This window comes from Somniosus microcephalus, chromosome 14 (assembly GCF_052327205.1).
Source record: "Somniosus microcephalus isolate GS21.2 chromosome 14, FLI_Smic_1.0, whole genome shotgun sequence".
NCBI classification, from domain to species: Eukaryota; Metazoa; Chordata; class Chondrichthyes; order Squaliformes; family Somniosidae; genus Somniosus; species Somniosus microcephalus.
Genome location: NC_141000.1, coordinates 70,064,689 through 70,088,691, shown reverse-complemented (window position 1 = coordinate 70,088,691; position 24,003 = coordinate 70,064,689). Strand labels below are relative to the sequence as shown.

The 24,003-nt window shown below is 44.8% G+C and overlaps 1 protein-coding gene across 3 annotated transcripts in view; it reads left to right on the top strand.

Moving 5' to 3' along the window:
* The window catches only part of LOC147107539 (X-linked retinitis pigmentosa GTPase regulator-like), a 166,958-nt gene that overhangs the window by 35,248 nt on the left and 107,707 nt on the right, over positions 1-24,003 (top strand). For all 3 annotated transcript variants that reach the window (XM_086006626.1, XM_086006627.1, XM_086006628.1), the window contains exon 6: positions 9,974-10,123. In XM_086006626.1, coding sequence (XP_085862752.1) covers positions 9,974-10,123 — 150 coding nt within the window. The remainder of the gene's footprint in view (positions 1-9,973; positions 10,124-24,003) is intronic.

Below are 24,003 nucleotides of genomic sequence, written 5' to 3'. Positions count from 1 at the left end.
GCGGCTCAATGTGCATTATTAACCATTTGGCTTATGGACAGGACAGACTTCATGTTTGTAGTGTGTGTGTGTGTGGCTTCATAATATTTTCTGTCATTATGCCTTTTACTATTTGATCCTTGTCATGTCCTCTATGTCTACAAGTGTTCATGCTGCAGTCAGTCCCATTTTATAATTTGCAAATCTGAAATGAATCTCAAGATCAAGTACATCTTTTTACTCACTGTACTCTAAATGTGGTCTAACCATGTACAACTTTATAGCACAACCTCTTTGCTCCTGTGTGCTGTGCCCCAATTGGAAAAAATACAATTGGTCATGCTTTCAAGGAAGTATGTATTTGCACCCCTATATCTTCTCTGCCACACTCTTCAGCATCTTCCTATTGAGCTTTTACTCCTATTCATTTTTCTTCCCAAAATGCATTAGCTCACACTTCCCTGTTTGCCAAATCCCCTACTTTTATGTCGTCAACAAATATCACGATTGTGCTCCATATACCATGTTCAAATCATATATATGGACCCAGCACTGATCCCTGGGGTACACTGCTTACAACTCTTCTCCAATCCAAACAAAACCAATTAACCATAACCATTTTTTTTGTGTCTTGTCAACCAACTATATATCCATATTGCTACACTTCCCTTTTTTAGTTATTTTAATAAAAGTATATAATTTGTCCAGTTTCAACAATTATTTGATAAACTGTGTAATAAATCTTACTATTTATTTACTGCTGATGGCTCATTCATTTAATTATTAAACCCTCTGGATAGGGAACTTGATGGAATGAGTCACTACAGTGGTTTCGCCTCTGAAACCTGTGTTTGAATTCTTCTTGGACTAATGAGATAAAAATCTCCCCTCTCAGTGCTGGCTATAAAGATCTTTTGTGAAATAAACTTGGCAGTCTTAAGCTAGCTCCTAGTGGACACAGATCCACAGCATAATCTGGTATTTTCATTCAGATGGGCCATAATAACGCATGTTAGAGTGCATTCACAGTTCAATTGTAGTGTCGATGTGAAGCAGTTTTGCTTTGCATCGGCGCTGCAGTTATAGTGTAAGTGCAGCATGAATCTAGTGTCGGAGCCCAACCTGACATCAGAATGAAACTGAGTGAGATCCCCTGGAGGAGGTAGTCTCGTTCTGCTTCCCTTCAACATCAATTTGGACTTGATACCTGATGCGCCATCAATTACTCAAAAGACTGAGGTTGAGCGAGTAACAATCAGGCTTTTATTAACTAAAGAATGAAGGTCTTGTCTCGAGTGGTCGACCCGTCCAGAATACTAAGGGACTGGGAGGTAGTCACTTATATACCTGGAATAGTGGGAGGAGTCAGCTGAGGCATGTCCAGACCTGTACCTAGTGGAATACACATACCTCTACAGACAGGTATAACAGTGGTTTACCACAATACCTGATTTAGAATTCAAGTTTAGTGTCAGTGCAAAGTGATTTTGGCTCTGCACCAATGCTAAACTTGTTGGGTGTGAACACAATGTTGAATAATCGGTGCAAAGAGACCATCTGTCTACTGAAACTATCAAATGTTCATCACAATTGTCACTGAAGGATTTTGACATTACAGATAATGATTGTTGAGACCACATGAAGTCAGCCCCACAGCTGGTTGTTAGAGAGAAGTTTCTGGTACATTGCTTCAGAAATGTTTTGAGAGCTGCAGCTCCCGAGAATGTGTTTAGTACTAATTGCTTCTGAAGATTTTAATTGCCATTGAAGATGATTTCTATTACTTAACAGTAATGTTTATTTAAAAAAATGATGTTACCCATTTAAAAAAAAATTGCTTTCAGCCTGTGGCTTAGTAGAATTTGAGTCTAGAATTGAATTTGTCTAAATACTAAAGAAAAAAAGTCCCAAGAGGTTGTAAAACAATAGAGCACAAGTGGATTTTGTCTTTAAAATTAAATTCATGAAATAAAATAGTCTAGGTTAGTGTTACACATCCTACACAACTCGGAGATTTATTTCAATACCATAGGAATGAGACTAGACTATTTGCCCATCAAGCCTGCTGGATCATGTTATTAGGCAATTTACTGCCCTTTCTCCACATCCCTTAATACCCTTAGTTACCAAGTATTCACCTCCCTTTCAAACACTTGAATTGATTTTGCATCTATGGCCTTTTGGAGTCGTCCATTCCACATTCTCTGGATTTGCTTTTAACAAGTTTAGTTCAAATTTTAAGATGTCTTCTTGTTCTAGATTCCCCTTCTAGTTTGACGAGTTGTTCCCTATCTACTTCGTCAATTTCCTTCACCATTTTAAACACCTCAGTCAGGCCAACCTCCTCATCTCCAGAGGATATAACTGAAATTTATCTAGTCTCTCATAGCTTCATCCCTTCACCCAGTTACCATCCTGATGAATCATTGCTGGACTTTCTTCAAAAGCCACTGTATCCTTCCTAAAGTAAGATGCCTAAAACTGAACACAATATTCCAATCGGGTCTGACCGGCCCCCCTGTAAAACTGCAGTAATACTTCATTGGTTTTATGTCTATACATCTTGTGATGAAGTCCAGCATCCCCTTTAGCCTTTTTGATCGCTTTTTGCAACTGAAAGCCAGCCTGTTTAATGGCTTATACATCTGGACCCCTAAATCTCTTTGTTCATCAATTCTCCCCCCAACAATTTCCGATATACAATATAATCCTGTCTTCTATATTTACATCCAAATTGCATCTGCCATTGTTCTGCCCATTTGCTTAATTTATATCCTTTTGCAACTTTCTGCTCTCTTCTTCACTGTTCACTATACCTCCAAGCTAAGAGTCATCTGCAAACTTTGATATACTTCCCTCTATTCCCAAGTCTAGGTCATTTATATATGGAGTGAAAAGCAACGGCTCTCACACTAAACCCTGGGAAGCACTACTTGTCACTGCCAATTTGAGAATGCCCCTTTTATCCCAATTCTCTAGCTTCTACCTTCAAACTAATTTCCTGTCCGTGCCACAAGATTGACTCTAATACAGTTTTAGCTGGGAATGTCTTGGGCAGCGGCTTATCAAATGACTACTGAAAATCCTTGTATACAATATCCATTGATCCTGCTTAAGTCACTGCCTCAGTGACTAGGTAAAAGAACCCTTTTGGGTTTGTTAGCTGTGACCTACCTTTTACAAAACAATGTTGACTCTCTCTAAGTAGCCTATACAGTACTTTGCCCCTGATGAATTCTAGTACTGACATTAAACTCACTGGCCTGCATTAACTTTTGCTATCTTCCAATCTCTGGTACTAGCCCTGAATCCAGCAAGCTTTGGAAGTTTATAACTAATGCATCCCCAATTTGAATATAGTAAATGCCACAATGGACCTGAAATTGCGGTCAGAGGCTTCCCGCGGGCGAATGCCTCCGATCCACAAGAAAGGTACACACCTACCTGGTGCCTCCGTATCTTCGGACTCTTGCAGTCCTGGGCCTGCAGGTGTACACCCACGTAAAGGCCCGCGTACCCCAGGGGTGCATGCCGGCTCAACCAATCAAAAAGCGGGCTTCCTATTATGCTTATGAGGATTCCATTTACGGAAGGAATCGCCATAAGCATATTAGGAATGACATTTAAAAAAAACACTTTCACACAACCTAAATAAAAATAAATCACCACATGTTTAAAATTAATAGAAATACAATTTAAACATTATACCTTTAAAACAAAAATGTAATTTTTTGAAAAAATAAATAATTTTTTTTTTAAAGGGACCAAAAATAACCTAAACTAACTTGAATGATTTTGGAATGTTTAAATGATTTAAAAAATGTATTTTAATGTTTATTTTCACCCATACGCTGGTAAAAGAAGGCCCTACGCCTGCTTTTACCAGGTGTAAGGGTTTCATGGGCAGTAGTTGGGCAAATAGCCCAACTCTCCGCCAGTGAATGTCCATTTCTAGTCTCTGGTATATGTCTGATATCATATCCTCTTTTTCCACTGCTAAGACCAAGGAAAATATTAATTCAGCAGTTTTGCCATGTCCTCAGTGTTATGTTCATTAATAACTAGACATTCTTATTATGAACAGCTAGCTTCTAGCTAGTCATTTATTCAGTACACATTCTCTAGGTACAGCATCTGTAGAGATTCAGCATGTGTACTTCTGTGTGCAGGCAGCCATCTTGACTACTGCCTTGTGGGTAGCCTAGTGCATCGTGGGTAGTGTAGTCTTAAACACATACAACTAAATATACAGCTCTACGGCTCCATCTAGTGTACCACTCTAGAATGACATGTTATTGATCATTACATCCCCCTTTCTTTGAGGTTAACAAAATCAATATCAATCAACTTTCAAGAAAAACGATAAAGATGATATCAGTAACACTTTTGTTAGTGCTCTATAAACATAAACATTTTCACAACAGTCAATACATTTTCAATATAGTTTTTTTTGTATTCAAAGATTAAGTCTATCAGGCTTTTTTACTACACGTGTGGATCTTCTCAGCACGGGTAAGTCTGATGTGTTTTCATGAGATTGTTCTGGTGGTGAATGACTTCAGTTGCGGCATTGTCATCAATCTGCTCTTGGATAGTTTCTTGTGTTTTCAGGAGGGAACGACGGTTCCTCCTGAGAATCTGTCCTTCCTCAGTTCTAACAGTGTATGACCTTGGTCGTACTTCCTCAAGAACTGTAGCTTTCCTGTTCCATGCATCTGGATCCTCAATCCTGCCAACATCATCCCTTGTCAATGGTTTTAGAGTTTTGGATGACTTGTCATAGTATGATTTCTGTTTCAGCTTTAACAGTTGAAGTCTCTGTCTCAGTTCCTTACTTTGCTGTTCTTTTGCACAGCAGGGTAGCGTGGTGCGCAACTTGCGACCCATTAGTAGTTCAGCAGGTGAAGAACCACAGTCTAAAGGTGAGGCTCGGTAGCTCAGCAGGGCGAGATAAGGATCAGACTTGCTTTCTGTCGCTTTCTTCAGTAGCTGCTTGAGAACTTGAACACCTTTCTCTGCCTTACCATTTGACTGAGCATACAGAGGACTGGATGTGCTGTGCTGAAAGTCATACTGTGCTGCAAACTGTTGCCACTCCTTACAGTTGAAGCACGGACCATTGTCGCTAACGGCAATCCTGGGAATTCCATGTCTGGCGAAGATGGATTTCACATGCATTATGACACTGCTTACTGTGGTGCTTGAGAGCAGCGCCATCTCAGGATAGTTAGAATAGTAGTCAATCACTATTAGATATTCTTTACCATTCAAATGAAAGAGGTCCATACCAACCTTTTGCCATGGTGCTGTTGGTAAGTCAGCTACTATCATTGGTTCCTTTGTTTGTTTTGGTGTTTCTGACATGTCTCACATTTGCCTATCATGTTCTCAATGTCCTTATTTATGCCAGGCCAATAAACAGTGTCTCTTGCTCTCCTTTTGCATTTTTCAATTCTGAGGTGTCCCTCATGAACCCTTTTGAGCGTGTCTTGACGTAGAGCCTGTGGAATGACTATTCTGTTCTGTTTTAGTAATAGTCCACTTGCGACACTCAATTCTGACCTTATGTGAAAGTATTTTGGACAGGAACCTTTTGGCCAACCATGATGAATGTTCTCTATTACTGTTTGTAACACTGTATCTTTTACTGTTTCTTCTGCTATTTGCTTTGGCTTTGTGTCTGACACAGGCAGCGCAGCAGTGACCATACTCACATGAACATCCACGTCTTCTTCAGTAGAGCTCACACGACTCATTGTGGGTGCTCGGGATAGTGCATCTGCTAAAACTATGTGTTTGCCTGGTGTGTAGATCAGTTCAAAGTCATATCTTTGCAGCTTCATCATGAGTCATTGAATCCTTGGAGACATCTCATTCAGATTTTTTTTTATGATGGCAACCAGTGGGCTGTGGTCTGTCTCAACTGTGAAGGTGGGAAGTCCATATATGTAGCCATGAAACACTTCTAGTCCAACTACCAAGCCTAGACATTCCTTTTCAATCTGGGCGTATCGACACTCAGAATCAGTCATAGACCTGGAGGCATAGGCAACAGGCTTCCAATCTTCACCCTCTGCTTGTAGCAAGACCGCGCCTAGGCCATCTTTTGATGCATCCGTTGACACTTTGATTCTCTTTGTTGGGTCAAAGAAAGTGAGTACAGGTGTGGTTGTCAGCACTGTTTTGAGGTTCATCCACTCTTGTTCATGTCTTTCTGTCCATGCGAACTCATTTGTTTTATGTAGCAGGTCTCGCAGACAGGTTGTCTTGGCTGACAAGTTAGGAATAAACTTTCCAATAAAGTTTATCATCCCCATGATGCGTAGTACTCCTTTTTTGTCAGTGGGTCGGGGCATTTTGAGTATGGCGTTTACTTTTTCCATATCTGGCTCTATTCCTTTACCAGATAGAATATCTCCTAGGAAAGTGACTTCCTGGACGCCAAACTGACACTTGGCTTTGTTGAGCTTCAGTCCATTCCGGCCTATGCTCTGTAGCACTTTAGTCAGTCGCTCATTGTGTTCTTTCAGTGTGGAGCCCCAGATGATGATGTCATCAACATAGATCCGGACTCCTTCCAGACCTTCAATTATGTGTTCCATCACTCTCTATGAAAGATTTCAGATGCAGATATTATCCCGAAAGGCATTCTGAGGAAACAATACCTGCCAAATGGTGTGTTGCCAAAATCCTTGTGAGGCATCGAGCTTTGTAAAGTATCTGGCACCTGACATTTCACTGGTGATTTCTTCTCGCTTGGAAATCTGGTAGTGTTCACGTTTTATGTTTGCATTTAAGTCCTTTGGATCCATGCATATTCTTAGATCATTGTTCTTTTTCTTTACACATACCATGGAGTTAACCCAGTCTGTTGGCTCTTCGACTTTCCTGATGACTCCTAGTGTGGTCATTCTGTCCAGTTCTTTCTTGAGCCAGTCACGCAGGGGTGCTGGAACTCTTCGTGGAGCATGTACCACTGGCTGAGCATCCTCCTTTAGCTGGATCTTGTAAGTGAATGGTAGAACTCCAAATCCTTTGAACACATCCTGGAAATTACTCACTACAGAATCCACTGAGTCATCTGGTCTGTTTATGGCACAGTTTATACGGTAGACTCTCTTGACCAGTTCTAAGTCTTCTTAAGCTTTGTCACCTAGTAGTGAATCAAGTCCTTCAGCCACAACAGAAAACATGAGATGATGCACTTTGTCTTTGACTGTCACTTTAAGTCTGCATACACCTAAGCTATCTATTTTCTGACCATTATAGTTCTTCAGTAGTACTGACTTTTTCTGTATTTTGGGCTTTTCTTTCATGTTTTTAATGTCACTCATACTGATTAAGTTTGCTTTTGCCCCAGTGTCCAGTTTCAATGTAACTAATGCTCCATTTATCTGCAGTGGGATTATCCATTTGTCCTCTTTTACTGCATTGACGTTATGTTCAGCATTGTCCATATCTGAGGGCTGCACATTTTCTGTATCCTTTTTGATATTGTCACATGACACCATTCGTACAAAAAATGTCTCACTTAAATCAGTGTCCTCAATCACATTAACTCGTTGCCCTTTCTTTGTTTTTACTTTTGAAAAGCATTGTTTGGCAAAGTGATTCTTTCCATGACATTTTGTGCATATTTTTCCAAACGCTGGGCATTGTTTTAACTGGTGTTTGTAACCACAGCGTTTACAATTAAAAATTCCTTCCTCCGATTTGCTTTTCATTTCTGTTCTGTCCATGTTTCTTCCCTTTGTAGGACACAGCACCGACAGCAGCACTTACTACAATCGCATCATTATTGATTTCACTGAAAGTCTTCGCGTGCTGTCGAGCTAGCTCACTGGCTTGGCATATTTTCACAGCATTTTCCAATGTCAGTTCGGTTTCTCTCAACAGACGTTCCCTGACCTTTTTATCCTGAATACCAAACACAATCTGGTCATGAATCATGGATGCTTTCAGTTCAGAGAAATTACATGTCTGTGCTTTCAGTTTCAGATCGGTCACAAAGCTATCAAAAGTCTCATTTTGCTGCTGTGTCCTTGAACGGAACACGTATCTTTCATAGGTTTCATTCTTTTTGGGAGAACAATGTGTATCAAATTTCTTTAGCACATCGTCTAATTTTTCTCTGTTCTCCTCTGGACTGAATACAAATGTATTAAATACCTCTATCGCCTGTGGGCCTGCAACCGTGAGCAGCAACGCTACCTTCCTTGCGTCTGGCTTCGTACCGAACCCGATGGCAGCAATGTAGAGTTCGAATTGTTGTTTGAAAGCCCGCCAATTATAGTCGACATTTCCCGTGAGATTCAAACCTCCTGGTGGCTTCAAAGACTCCATGTCGTGTTTCACAATGTTTAGCAGATTTTCACAACTCCTGGTACCATGCTATGTTCATTAATAACTAGACATTCTTATTATGAACAGCTAGCTTCTAGCTAGTCATTTATTCTGTACACGTTCTCTAGGTACAGCATCTGTAGAGATTCAGCATGTGTACTTCTGTGTGCAGGCAGCCATCTTGACTACTGCCTTGTGCGTCGTGGGTAGTGTAGTCTTAAACACATACAACTAAATATACAGCTCTACGGCTCCATCTAGTGTACCACTCTAGAATGACATGTTATTGATCATTACACTCAGTCCTCATCTACTATTATACTTAAATCTATTTTAATAGGCTTACCTGTTACTTTACTACTCTCTTGTTGATATACTTTAAAAATCTTTGCTGTTATCCTTAATGACATCCACAAGTTTTTTTTGCACACTTCCTCTTTGCCCTACTTGTTTTCTTGGTTAGCTTTTGTTCATTTTTATAATCCTCACATTCTTGCCACAATTTTTCACACTTACAAACCTCTCTCACTCTCTATGACCTAACCACTCTTGTGGCCAATCATTATATCACTGTAGAGATACCACATTTGCCTTTCAATAGTATTGATTTCCTTTGTAATCCACTAATTATCTTCTTGAGTAGATTCCACTGTTGGTCCACAAATTTACTAGCTCAATTTCTCCTGCCACTGTGGTCAATTCTTTTTTCACCGCTTCTTCGTTTTGTAGCCCTCATTTCTTCCTTCAATCGTGATGGTGAATTTAATCATATTATGGTCTCTATTTCCAAAATGTCCCCTCACTACCAGATCATTAACTATTTTTGGTTCATTACCTGTGATTAAATCGAGTATTGCTTGCTCCATTTTTAACTATAAGAATTGCTGCTTTTTGAAACTATCTTGAATGTATTCAATAAATCTATTTTCTGGTTGTGATTCTATTTCTAAATGCATTTTATGATGATCTGAGAGACCTGAGCTCATATCTCAATCTCTGCTCTCATTTACACTACTTACTCCCATGTAGCGAGTTGCTTATCTTGGCTGGATCCACAGGTGTAGCAGTGTAAGAATGGAAAAATTGCTGGGGAGTTTGACCTCAGCAGCACTGTAGAAGTGCTGAGGTGCTCATGAATCCAGAGTTCAGGAATAAAGGTAGAACAATGTTACATTTATATAGTGTCTTTCATGTCCTCAGGATGTTACAAAGTGCTTTATAACAATTAAAAACTATTTAGGAGAGATTTTTTAATAAAATACAAAGGCACAAAACTCTATAATTGAATAAATACACCTGTTGAGTTATCCTCTCCATATATCATGGTCCCAAACAAGTGATCAACACTATGCTACCTACTTATACTAAAACATTTGATGGTAAACTTCCAGTTACTGAGAAGTCTAAATAATCTAATCTTCACTGTAAAGTTAACTGTTTACTGCAATAATTGTTTCCTTAATTATTGCTGTTATTTGCTGGATACAGACCAAGCGTGGAATTATATTGAATGTGTGATACTGTAAAAAGTGTGCATACTTTTGTTCTGAATACTATTATTTAAAGTTGAGGACTAACTTTTCACGAGCTGTAGTTTTCACTTTGCTTCTAGTTTGTTTACTTGTTTGATTGAACATGTTTTTTTGTTTAGAGGATGGGAATCTCTTTATGTGGGGTGACAATTCTGAGGGACAAATCGGCCTTGATACTGAAAGCAATGTCAGTCTGCCCCATCAAGTAGACGTTGGAAAACCGATCTGCTGGGCTTCCTGTGGATATTACCATTCTGCCTTTGTAACAGGTATTAATGACAGCAAATTCAAGGCTTTAAACTGATTATCACTTGTTTACTAGCCATATCCATGTCAGAACATAGGAACAGGAGTAGGCCATTCAGCCCCTCGAGCCTGTTCCTCCATTCAGTTAGATCATGGCTAATCTGCATCTTAACTCTATTTATCCACCTTGGTTCCATATCCCTTAATACCCTTACTTAACACAAATCTATCAAACTCAGTTTTGAAATTTTCATTTGACCTAGCCTCAACATGCTTTTTGGGGGAGAGAGTTCCAGATTGCCACTACCCTTTGTGTAAATAAGTGCTTCCTGACTTCACCCCTGAGCAAGGTCAAATTTAAGGTTATGCCCCCTTTTTCTGGACTCCCCCACCAGAGGAAGTATATATATCAAATCCTTTAATCATCATAAACACCTCAATTAGATCACCCCTTAATCTTCTATACTCAAGGGAATACAAGCGTAGTCTATGCAACTTGTCCTCATAAATTAACCCTTTAGTCCCACGTGATAAACATTTTATTGCTCTGATTGATTTGAAACACTACCATTGTTAAATGTTTTCATTATCTACTTTATTACTGTTTCTATTGAATGGATACAGCTATCTGAAAAAACTTGTGGTCTATCATGCTGTTTGACTGTATCTTTGCTGTAAAATGTATTTGCCTCTTGATTTTTGTTATCATCCCAACAAAGTGGTTTTAGAGCAGTAAAGAATGAAATGCAGCTGAAAATGCTCTAGATAGTCTGGTGAATTTGTGGTGGTGTGCAATGCACCAGGAGCAGGACCAGGAGCAGGTCAGATGTGAGCTCGCTGAAATGACACAACATAATCTCAGTTGGGCCATCTAAGAGTCACTGAGTAGACAATCTTCCCCAGATGAAGGCAGGGAAAATCACAGGTCTGGTCAGCAGAGATTTGAGAATAGGTTACTTGCCTACTTGCCAGCAAAGAAGGATGCATTTCCTAAAGAGGGGTGGAAAATATATTTCAAATGGCCCTGGGACGGGGCAAGGAGGAATCACTAGCTGTTGGGCGAAAATAATTTTTTCAATTTCACAAGACTTATGTTCTCAGCATCAAATCCTTTTACTAAATACTAGTAGACCTCCTGTTGCATTTCTCACAGGTTATCTGGCTTCTGGAATGTGGTTTTGATGTCCCACTGTAGCCAAAACTAAACAGCAATTTTCCAATTGCTGTAACACCACAAATTTACTGAAGCAAAATCTCTCTTCTTAGGCAGTCCCTCAGAACCGAGGATGACTTGCTTCCACATTAAAAATGAGTTTGCAGGTGACTGATGAGTCCAATGCGGGACCTACAGTCTCTGTCACAGGTGGGGCAGACGGTGGTTGAAGGGGCGGGTGGGTGGGGTGCTTGGGTTGACGTGCGCTCCTTGCGCTGCCTGCGCTTGGCTTCCGCTTGCTCCCGGCAAAGAGACTCGAGGTGTTCGGCGCCTTCCCGGATGCTTCTCCTCCACTTTGTGCGGTCTTGGGCCAGGGATTCCCAGGTGTTGGTGGGGATGTTACACTTTTTCAAGGCGGTTTTGAGGGTGTCCTTGAAGCGTTTCCTCTGCCCACCTGGGGCTCTCTTGCCGTGCCGGAGCTCCAAATAGAGCGCTTGTTTTGGGAGTCTCGTATCGGGCATGCGGACAATGTGACCCGTCCATCGGAGCTGATTGAGCGTGGTCAGAGCTTCGATGCTGGGGATGTTGGCCTGAGCAAGAACACTGACGTTGGCGCACCTATCCTGCCAATGGATTTGCAAGATCTTGTGGAGGCAGCGTTGGTGGTACCTCTCCAGTGCTTTGAGGTGCCTGCTGTACATGGTCCATGTTTCTGAGGCATACAGCAGGGCAGGTATCACTGCTGCCCTGTAGACCATGAGCTTAGTGCCGGGTTTGAGGTCCTGGTCTTCAAACACTCTCTTCCTCAGGCGACCGAAAGCTGCACTTGTTGACAGTAGGCTCCTGAGGTATGGAAAGTGGTCCACGTTGTCCAAGGCCTTGTTGTGGATTTTGATAATCGGGGGGCAGGTTGGTAGAGGAACTTTGTCTTACGGATGTTTAGTGTAAGGCCCATGCTCTCGTATGCTTCGGTGAAGGTATTTACGATGGTTTGGAGTTCGACCTCCGAGTGAGCGCAGACGCAAGCATCGTCTGCATACTGTAATTCGACGACAGAGGATGGGACGACCTTGGAACTGGACTGGAGGCGACGGAGGTTGAACAGTTTCCCGTTTGTTCTGTAAATTAGCTCCACTCCAGTGGGGAGCTTACTGAGGGTGAGATGGAGCATTGCAGCAAGGAAGATTGAGAAGAGCGTTGGTGCGATGACACAGCCTTGCTTGACCCCGGTTCATACTTGAATTGGGTCTGTGGTGGAACCGTTGGTCAGGTTCCTGAACCACCCTGAACAAAATATCGTATGAATGATGGGAGTTAAAAATATTATGGTAGCTTATGAATATTAAAAGATGTAGGCCTCACAGATATACGTTTAATACTATTTAGCCACCACTTTTTAAAACTTGTTGAAGATGGAAGTAACTTTATTCTTCCTTCCATAAAGCCTCTTATTCTCAGTTACTTACATTATAAAATATTTGCTTAAAATGCAAGTACTTTTATTTGTTTTACCCTTCTTCCTCCTCAAAACCCTTACCTCGTTGGTTATATTATTCACGTAATTATAAAAGATTTTATTTCTACCACTTATTTTCTGTAGTGGATTTGTAGTTCCGGCTGAAACTGTCATGTTGTTGCACTGTGCACAAAGATTTTCCCCACGATCGAGGCTCCAGTGACCACCACCCTGAACAAATGGCCATTTCTCATGGTCCAGGCCTGGCATATTGGCTTTTCTGCCTTCAGTGTTCAAAGTCAGTGTCAAAATACGGCAAACATCTCTGCTGGCCCTGGTGCAAACATCATTCTGCTTAGCAACACAAAAGAAGTCTCAAACTAAACAACCCTGTTACTTCAGAAATTGAATTAGTGGCTTAAACAGCATAAAATGCTAAAAAAAATGAAATTATTATTTTAGATTTTTTTTTCTGCTGCTCATTTTGCATAATTGTTTATAAATTATCTGTCTGGTTATCACAGCACACTCTGGGTATTGTACTTCAACAGGGGGAGGGTGAACAAAAAGTCCTATAAAGTATCTCTGTCACATGCACAAAATTTGCCACAACAGCTGGAAATTTCCAGCACCCAGATTCCGGTGAAAATTCCAGATGAAAGGATAAGCCTGTGGCCGGAATTTTCCGGGGGGGGGGGGTTAGCGGGCGGGATCAGTGGCGGGTCGGGTGGGAAAGTGCTTTTTTCACAGCAAGTCAGGAATCCGCTGTGAACCCACCGCCACACGCCTTTTCCAATATCGGGTCTGTCGACGTTGAGCAGACCCGACCGGCAGCGGCGGGGAACCTAATTAAAATGATTAGCATCGAGTTGCCAGATGCTTGACAGCCTTTTTTCACTTACCTTTTGTCTTTAGCTTCATGACCACGGAATTCCCGCTGTGCGCAGACCACGGCTGTCAAACTGAGGTGTGAGGTCAGTAGCCATTGCTCCAGCTGATTACTTGACAGCTTCAAATGTACAGTAAAAGCTCCCACTTGACGGATATTCACTTTCCTCAGGCAGAAGCTTTTTCTTACTCCATTTCTTGCACACATTCTGCAGGCTTTCCACTTTCCACCCACTCTCACCTCATTGCAAGAACTCTCTCACCATTGACAGAATGCTTCTGTCATCTCTACTTCACCTGCTATCTATTTCATCAACATGGGTGTCTTTTATACTCTCTCACCTTAGTCCTCAGAATTCTACCATGATCAGCACCAATACCAGCAGCACCAACAACACCAACCTTCTCTGCAATCACATGATGCTGCACAGGACAGAAGGCATCAGCACCCGACCGCATTGCTGCCCGGGAGACCAGGGATGGCCTCACCATGGTCAGATTTACTTCACTTGATGCTATACAACCTGGCTGCCACATGATGCGCCAGGTTGGCACCACCCCACACCAACACCATAAAGCATCCCTACAATACCCGAGTGTAGTGTATGTGCCTTTAAGAGCCCCCTGTGTACTGTAATGCCGGTAATGGCCACTCGGGCTATATAAGCCTGTATATTGTGTTGTATCAGTTAGTTCACCTCCAGACTTTGTTCAGTAAACACCTGTGAAACCAACTCCTGCCCTCAGTGTCTCTATTAACACACGGATACAACAGTGGCGACGAATTGGAAACGGACTTACCTGCAATTCAGCAGCACCTCAAGGACATCGATTCCTCAGACGTCCAAAGTCGAAGAAAAGCAAGAAGAAAAAAACTCTGGTTTCACCAGCTAGCCGAGCTGGTGGCAGGTACTGCAATAATCCTTCCTGGGCGGGCTGGGGCTCCATCGGCTGGCTCTGCGGCGAGGCCAAGCAGCGAAGGCGGAGGCAAGCAGAAACAGACAGGGGGGAGCACTCGGGAGACGGCCGGTGCTGCAAAGCAGGTCGGCGTTCGGACCTAGCAGAGGGGGGGAAAAGTCCCAGAGAGTTCGGCGGGAACGAGTAAACCTGTAAATAAAAAAAAATTTAAAAAAAAATAAACCTGTAAATAAAAGAAAAAAAAAAAAAAAAAAAACCCGCGGAAAACAGCGTTGTCAGCAGCAGCAGCGGCGGGAAAGCGCGGGAAGCGCCATATCTATTCTGCAGGAAAGAAAGAAAAGCGCGGGAAGCGCCATTTTTTTCCCAGGATGCCTAAGGCTGGCAATATTGATGCTTTTGATAACGATATAGAGGATTGGACCACATATGTGGAAAGAGTGGAGGTATATTGCACAGCAAATGGAATAGAAAATGATAAGGCATCAGTACTTCTAAATCTAATGGGCGCAAAGACATACGGGCTGTTACGAAACTTAATCACTCCAGCCAAACCAAAGCACAAGAATTTTAAGGAAATTGTTGATACCCTACAGGAGCACTTAAACCCAACACCGCTGCTGATAGCGGAACGATTCAAATTCTTCAAGAGGAATCAGCACAAGAATGAAAATAACGCTGATTACCTCACCGAATTAAGAAAGCTATCAAAGCACTGCCAATTCGGGGCAGGACTGGCAGATTCTCTTCGAGACAAATTCGTCTGCGGTCTCCTAAGTGAAGGAACACAGAAAAGGCTGCTTTCTGAGAAAGATTTGACACTGGACAAGGCTTTCAGTATGGCTGTATCATACGAAGCAGCTGCAAGAGGAGCTGCAGAGATACAGCAAAAGACACAGGACTTCGGCACCCATGAAATGACACAGGGTTTCGAGAGATGTTATCGCTGCGGCAGATCCACCCATGACCAGAGGGACTGCTGGTTCAAGGACAAAGCATGCAGTCAATGCGGAAAGATTGGACACATTGCACGGGTATGCCGATCTGGACAAAAAAAATCCACGGACAGGAAAAAGAAAATCAATGAAGAAAAGTACAGAAAGGTACAAATGATGACGGACAGTAGCTCTGAAGACCAGAAGAGCGATAGCGACTCCGGAAACAAGAGACTAAGCTGTCTCAAATTACATAATGTAATTGCCAAAGAAGATTACCAGACCATTTGGGTTACCCTCACGATAGCGGGGTCCCCAGTCAAAATGGAGCTAGATACAGGATCAGCTTTGACCGTCATAAATCGACGGGATTACGAGCGGCTATTTCCACATATACCTTTAAAAGACACATCCATTATCTTGAAAACATATACGGGGCAGAAAGTATACCCCAAAGGAAAAATAAGGGTGCCTGTTGTATATAACGGCAAGGAAATACAGAAGTTGTATTTATACGTTCTACAAGATGGTGGTCCACTGCTGTTGGGACGTGAATGGATCAGGAAGATACGTTTAGACTGGCACTCCATTCAGGTACTGACGGTGACCAGTAAGAAAAAAAATGATGATGACGTCATACCTGAATGATTAAAAGACATCTTGGCCAACGCCAAGGAAGTGTTTCAAGAGAAACTAGGAACCTTGAAAGGCATCACCGCCTCAATAAAAGTGGAAGATGCGGCAATTCCCAAGTTTTTTAAGGCCAGGCCGGTGCCATACGCAATTCGTCCAGCCGTCGAGGCAGAGCTGGAGAATTTGGAAAAGGCAGGCGTATTATCCAAGATAGATTGGAGCGAGTGGGCAACACCCATCGTCCCGATCATGAAGAAAACGTTGAATAATGATAAATCTGAAGAACAGAGAAAAATTCGCATCTGTGGAGACTTCAAGGTGACTGTAAACACGGTGCTTCACACGGTACAGTATCCTCTTCCGAGGATAGAAGATATTTTCGCCTCACTATCCGGAGGGAAACGTTTCACCAAAATTGACTTGGCACAGGCATATCTACAGATGGAGGTTGAAGAGGCCTCTAGAAAGTATCTCACGATAAATACACACAAAGTCCTGTACCAGTACAATCGACTGGTTTTCGGAGTAGCATCAGCTCCAGCTATCTGGCAAAGAGCTATGGAGCAAGTCCTCCAAGGGATTCCGGGGACTCAATGCTACCTAGACGATATCCTTGTAACAGGAGAAAACGACAACAAGCACCTTGCCAATTTGGAGCAGGTGCTCACTAGGCTGAGAGAACGGGGCCTACGAGCAAATCGCCCCAAGTGCAAATTTTTCCAGAAACAAATATCATATTGTGGCCACATAATTAATAAGGAAGGGTTGCATAAGTCACCTGAAAAAATTGAAGCGGTCATAAAAGCCCCAGCACCTGAAAATGTTTCACAATTAAGGTCGTTCCTGGGATTGATAAATTACTATCATAAATTTTTACCGAACTTATCAACCCTCTTAATGAACTGCTACAAACAGGAGTAATTTGGAAATGGAGCGAAGACTGTAAACTTGCCTTCCATAAATGCAAAGACTTAATCACGTCCAAGGAAGTTTTGGCTCATTACAACCCATCACTGCCAATCAGACTGGCGTGCGATGCATCCCCTTACGGCGTAGGAGCGGTATTATCGCATAGATTCCCTGATGGCTCGGAACGGCTGATAGCTTTTGCGTCACGCTCATTGAACTCAGCTGAGCGTAACTATGCCCAAATCGACAGGGAAGCACTCAGCCTGGTATGGGGAGTGAAGAAATTCAACCATTACCTACACGGACAAAAATTTACCTTGTTGACTGACCATCAACCCCTCATCTCCATATTCAACCCTAAAAAGGGTGTTCCCATTATGACAGCGCAAAGGCTACAGAGGTGGTCCCTTTTTCTAGGGGCACACCAATATGACATAGAATACAAAGGATCAAAACAGCATGGAAATGCTGACGGTTTATCGCGCCTACCGTTGCCAACGGTAGAAGAGGCGCCAACGGTAGAAGAGGCACCTACAGTAGACCCAGTGGAGATGTTCCACTGTACCATAGTCGAATGTCTACCAGTAACAAATTCTGCCATTGAAAGGGAAACGAGAAATGACCCGACTCTCTCACGAGTCTATGATTTAACAGTGAAGGGATGGCCAGCACATGGCGAACCACTGTTGCCAGCATTCTCGCAGAGAAGAGAACAGCTGTCAGTGTGCCGAGGAACCTTGATGTGTGGATCCAGAGTGGTGATTCCACCCAAACTCCAGGATAAAGTGCTAAAGGAGCTTCACAAGGGGCATCTGGGTGGAGTGAAAATGAAGAACCTAGCCAGGGCGTTTGTATGGTGGCCAGGTATCAATGGAGACATCGAAGAAATGACCAAGAGCTGCCTAGGATGCCAGAAGGTCCAAAACGCTCCACCACAAGCCCCTCTACATCCATGGGAGTGGCCCTCATCTCCATGGCAAAGGGTACACATCGACTTTGCTGGTCCATTTATGGACTCAATGTTCTTAATCGCGGTTGATGCACACTCCAAGTGGCCGGAGGTAATAAAGATGTCCTCCACCACCACGGGAAAAACCATCACAGTATTAAGGACCATATTTGCCAGGAATGGGCTGCCTGAACAGATCTGTTCTGATAATGGACCGCAATTTGTATCCGAAGAATTCAGGAAGTTCTTAAAAAAAACAATGGGGTTAAGCACTACACGTCCGCCCCATACCATCCCGCCACCAATGGATTGGCTGAAAGGCTTGTCCAGACCTTCAAGAAGGCCATAAAGGCCATGGGTAATGAAGACATAAAACTTCAGCATAAGGTAGATAACTTCTTGTTTGCATACAGGAATGCAACACATATGGTTACAAACCAAACTCCCGCCATGATGTTCTTCAATAGAAGCCTAAGATGCCGGCTGGATTTGATCAAGCCAAACATCAGAAGGGACGTGGAGAACCGGCAATTTCAAGGCATGAATGAAAGGCCAACTAGAACCTTCCAGATAGGTCAACAAGTTTTGGCCTGGGACTACCGTACCGAGAAATGGCAGCCTGGAACTATTTGCACATGACTAGGACCGCTGATGTATACCGTGGACATTGGGGAAAGCATAATAAGGCGCCATGCTGACCAGATCATAGTCATCCGAAAAGGGACAACCTACACCACAACTCTATACGCCTAATGATGAAGCAGAGATACCCATAGTATCTACCTCCGATCCGGTGATACTGGAACCAGATGAACCCGACACTGGCATTCAAGCCGAATCAGCCTTGCCAAAAGAACCTACTACAGCACCAGAAACTACTACACCACCGAGGCGTTATCCGGACCGAGTCAGGAAGCCTCCAGAGAGACTGACTTATAATTGATTAACTGCAGCAATGTGTAGATTATTGTTCTTGTAACATGTAATTAATGATTACTTAAAATATTATGTACTGGTTGGTTAAAAGGGGAGGAATTGTGGTGTATGTGCCTTTAAGAGCCCCCTGTGTACTGTAATGCCGGTAATGGCCACTCGGGCTATATAAGCCTGTATATTGTGTTGTATCAGTTAGTTCACCTCCAGACTTTGTTCAGTAAACACCTGTGAAACCAACTCCTGCCTTCAGTGTCTCTATTAATACACGGATACAACACCAAGCCATTCCTTTCACACTCATGACCATTGTGGGGGGTAGCGTTATGTCTCGCCATTCACTGCAACTCACTAAGCCACTTCCAAAGGTGCACACAAATCTGTCCAAGAATGCAAAGTGTTAAAAATAAAGGTTTCAATGTTTGCCAGCACATTAACAGAAACTTTACAGAAACTTTACATGAACATTGCATAAAACACCCAAGTGGCTACCCTTGTGTGTTGTTAGTTGGTATGATTGCACTAGGATGAGGGTGAGTGTGAGGGATGGCTAGTGAGATGCGGATGTGATGATATAGATAGAGGGATGGGTGGAGGTGCAAGGTAAGTTGGTGTGAGTGAAGATGTGCAGGAGTAGGGTAGGGAAGGCAGAGTGATGGGGATGTGATGAGAGGCACAGCAGGATGAGGTTGAGTGTGGCTTTGTACTCAGTCCATGGGGAGGGAAGAGGACCTCTCTGCGTGCTCTGATTCCCTCCACAAGCATATGGAGGGAGTCATGGGAGAGCCTGGGTACAGCCCTGTGCCTTTGTGCAGTGATTGTCAGTGTTCGCAGCACCTCAATGCTGCAGAACACTGACAGCACAAATGTCAAGACAAATGTGGCCATGGTCCCTTTAAGGAAACCGGCTGATGACGTGTCATGAAATGACGTCATTAGACCCGCTTCCTCTAATTGAGCCATGTAATGCACTGGGCGGGCTTAACGGAAAGTCATTTTACACAGCGGGATGGAGCCTGTAGCGGGGCTGTAACCCGTCACCGACATTGCCCGCCACAGACCCGCCGAGGTAAGTAAAATCGCGGCCTGTGTGGGGGAACATAAATGATTAGTTAATTGAATGGTTATTTGAGCCAATGGATAGATGATGCTTTGGAGATGTGTTGCCCTGAGGTGTGATATCTCTGAGGCCACACATTCAAGTGTGATACCTTTTGAAAGTGTTGCGTTTGCACAGATAATCCAGAGGCCGTATGTAGAACTCGACTCATGTCGCTTTTAATGGCTGATGCAACCACACTCTTACAGGCAAAAGCGATCGAATACCTATATCCAATGTCAGACATAATATAACGATAACAGCACTATCAAACTTCATCTGCTCAGGCCAAGGCAATCGAGTACCTATCCCCAATGTCAGACATAACATTTCCTCCCCCCCTCAGAATTTCAAACATGAAATGTAGTGACAAAGTCCTGTAGGTAGCCAGGGCGAGAACGTGTATGACCAGGCCGAGGTGGGGACTGGGGAGGAGCAGGCCGAGGTGGGGACTGGGGAGGAGCAGGCTGAGGTGGGGACTGGTGAGGTTTTGGTTGAGGCACAATATCTGCTTGAGGGTTGGCTGGCTGAGCCACATGTGCATCCCGCCACTCTGGGGGTACGGCTTGGGGATTAGATCCGTGTAATCCCGCATCAGGGGGTGCTGGCACCTTTCGAAGGCGGCTGGCATGCCACCGAGAGCCGTCAGTGAGGCAGAAAGTGGCTGATTTGGAGAGGGGAGGACCAGAATGAGGCCATCTTATTGTTGCGGTGAGGCCTGCGAACTCTGACCCAATCGGAGACTGAGATGTTGGGCGCCTTGGCCCTCTTCGACTAGTCAAAGCGGAGTTTCATCTTCTCCTACTGTCTAGCGACTGTGGCTTGAGCCCGTGGAGCAGGGCTCTGAGCTAGCGAGGGGCGGAGCCTGCCAAGGGGCAGCATGAGCTCACGGCCTAGCATAAGGGATGCGGGTGAGACCCCTGTAGTGGAATGCTGGGAGGCTCTGTAGTGCAGCAGTGTGTGGAGGAGGGCCTTGTCAAATGCACACCCCTGGGATAGGTGTGCTCTGAGGCCATTTTTCAGTGTCTGGTTAAAACGCTCCACCCCCCCATTTGACTCTGGGTGTATGTGATGGATGCCCTTGCTCTCAAGGTAAGAAGAGAGTTCCAAAGAGACCATTTGGGGGCCATTGTCTGTGGTGATGGCCTTTGGATGCCCCCAGCGGGAGGAGAGGGACTCAAGGATATCGATGATGACCCGAGAGGTGACGGAGCCCACGGCAGTGACCTCTGGCCATTTTGAGTGCAGGTCATAGGTCACCACTAGGAACCGTTGATGGTGGGGGACACCATGGATCTCCCCGCAGACGTCCAGCTGCAGGTGCTCCCAGGGCTGAGAGGGCCAGGCAAGGGGTTGCAGGGGTGGAGGAGCTTGGTGGCCAGTCTTGCCACTTACAAGGCAGGCTGCACAGTCCTTGACCAGGGCCTCGATTTCCCTGTCGCTACCCGGCCACCACACTAGATCTCGGCATCGTTGTTTGAGCTTCACTATGCCCAAGTGGCCCTCGTGCGCCATGGATAAAACACGCGCACGAAGGGCACTTGGGACCACAGTGCAGAGCCCACGTGCAACACAGGAGTCATTCCAGCCGGAGAGCTCCTCTTTAACTCTGGAGTAGGCAAACAGTTCCTCGGGCACCTTGCGAGGCCAGCCATCTCTGATGAAGGTGCACAGCTGGGAGAGGGCCGGATCCTGTTCAAAGGCCTCTGAGCTCCTGGAGAGAGACTGTGGTTTGGAGAGGCGTGTGCAGCATCTGGACGATATCCTGTTCCACATGTTCAAACCCGACGAGTGGGGCTGGGGCAGAGACAGTGCGGGAGAGCAGATCTGCAACAACATTGTCACGCCCTGGTATGAACTGGAGACTGAAATTGTATTGGCGGAGGTGGTCAGACCAGCGGTGTAGACGCAGTGGTCTGTGGCCCGTGCCGGATGTCGACAGCAGGGCAGTGAGAGCCTGGTGATCGGTTCGCAGGGTGAAGGCACGGCCATACGTGTACAGGTGCCACCGCTCACATGCCCAGACGCATGCCAGCGCCTCACGCTCGCCTACTGAGTACTTCTGTTCGGTGGAGCTAAGGGCTCGGGAGGCAAATGCGATTGGTTTCTCCACTCCATTCTGTATCTGCGATAACACTGCCCCCACAGCTGCAGCGGACGCGCCGCAGGTGACGAGGGTGGGGCTGGCGACGTCAAAGTGAGCCAACACTGGAGGCGACGTGAGCTGCGATTTGAGGAGGCAAACAGCTTCCGTACAGGCTTGTGACCACACCCAGGGCTCATCCTTTCGCAGGAGCTGGCGCAGTGGGGCTGTGGTGGCTGAGTACTGGGGCAAAAACTTCAGTTAGTACCCAGTCATGGCAAGAAAGGAGGCAACCTGTGCTGCAGAGCTGGGTTCTGGGATGCTGTGAATGGCATCCACGTTTGACTGGAGTGGGGATATACCGTCAGCCGACAACCGAAACCCCACAAATTCGATCTCTGAAACAGCAAAGACACACTTTTTGCCATTCAGTGTGAGCTTGTGTTTTGCTAGAGCCGTGAAAACTCTGTGAAGGCGTTCGTCGTGAGTGGAGGTCAAGGGCCCATGCACGACGATGTCATCCAGGTAGATGGCCACCCCAGGAATGCCCGCGAGCACAGAGGACATCACCTTTTGGAAGCAGCTGGGTGCAGAGCGAAGTCCAAATGGCATCCTGGTGTACCGAAAGACGCCAGCATGTGTCACAAAAGCAGTGAGGTCCCTGCTGCTGGGGTGGAGGGGAACCTGTAGATAGCCCTGTCGAAGGTCCAGTTTCGAGAACAGGATGGAACCATAGAACTGCGCTGCGAGTTCCTCTGACGTGGGCAGTGGATATTTGTCAGGGATTACGGCCTTATTCACTGCTCGAAGATCGACACAGACGCGTAGACCACCTGACTTTTTCGTTGCGACCACTAGTTTGGAGACCCATGGGGAGGCATCAACTGGTTCGATGATGCCAGCTTCCAGTAGCTGCTTTAGTTCAGCTGTGACCCCGTCACGGAGAGCAAGCGGGATGCGGCGCAGTGGCTGAATGACGGGTAACGGTGGAGTCAACCATGGGCTGGTGGGTGAAGGCACTCAGGCAGCCCAGACCCTCGAAGAGTGCTGGCCATGTTTGGCGCCACGGTGAGGCGACGTGCAGAATCGCAGACCTGTCGGTGTCCAAGAGAGAAAAACCCAGGTCAGTGAAAAGATCCAGTCCCATCAGGTTAACTCCTTGGCGTGGCACATGAAAACAAAAATCTGGCAAAACTTTTGTTCCATAGCGTTCAGTGAGGTTGACTGAGCCCACTAGTCCAATTTTCGAATTACCATACCCGCAAAGGGCAGTGGAGGGCGCAGAGAGTGGCAGGGAGCTGAAAAAATGTTTGAATGTGTCCACATTCAGCAGTGAGACGCTGGCACCGGTATCCAACAACAGAGGGATGCACACATCATTCAGGTTAATTGCGCATGACTTGAAAGCTGCTACTGGCCCAGAGCTCACGTTGTGAATTATAGGCCAACTGCTTGAGGACTGAGAGTGTTCATTTGTAGCAACAGGGGCAGAGCGGCAGACATTGGCAAAGTGATTTTGTTTTCCACAATTGCGACAGGCTTGGCTGCGCGCGGGGCAATTCTGTGCTTTGGTAGCATGTGAACGAGATCCGCGGTTTCCACACTGTTGCCGCGGTAGCGCGCGTTGCTGCCATCGCACGAGCATTACAGTGTCAGAGCTGTTGGGGCCGAGGGCGCTGTCACTGGGTGTGTGTGATAGTTTCGCTGCACATTCGGCTGCAGACTCCACTTGAAAGGCAATGTTAACTGCCTGTGGCAACGACAGATTGTCGGACTCGAGTAACAGTCTTTCACGCACTCTGACGTTGTTGGTGTGCTCTATTAGTTGATCACGCACCATCTCGTCTTGTAGTGCACTGAACTTGCACGAGCTAGCTAACCCCCTCAAATTAGCCACGTATTGATGCACAGACTTGCCGGGGAGTTGGTGACTGTAAAGTCCGCGCCTCA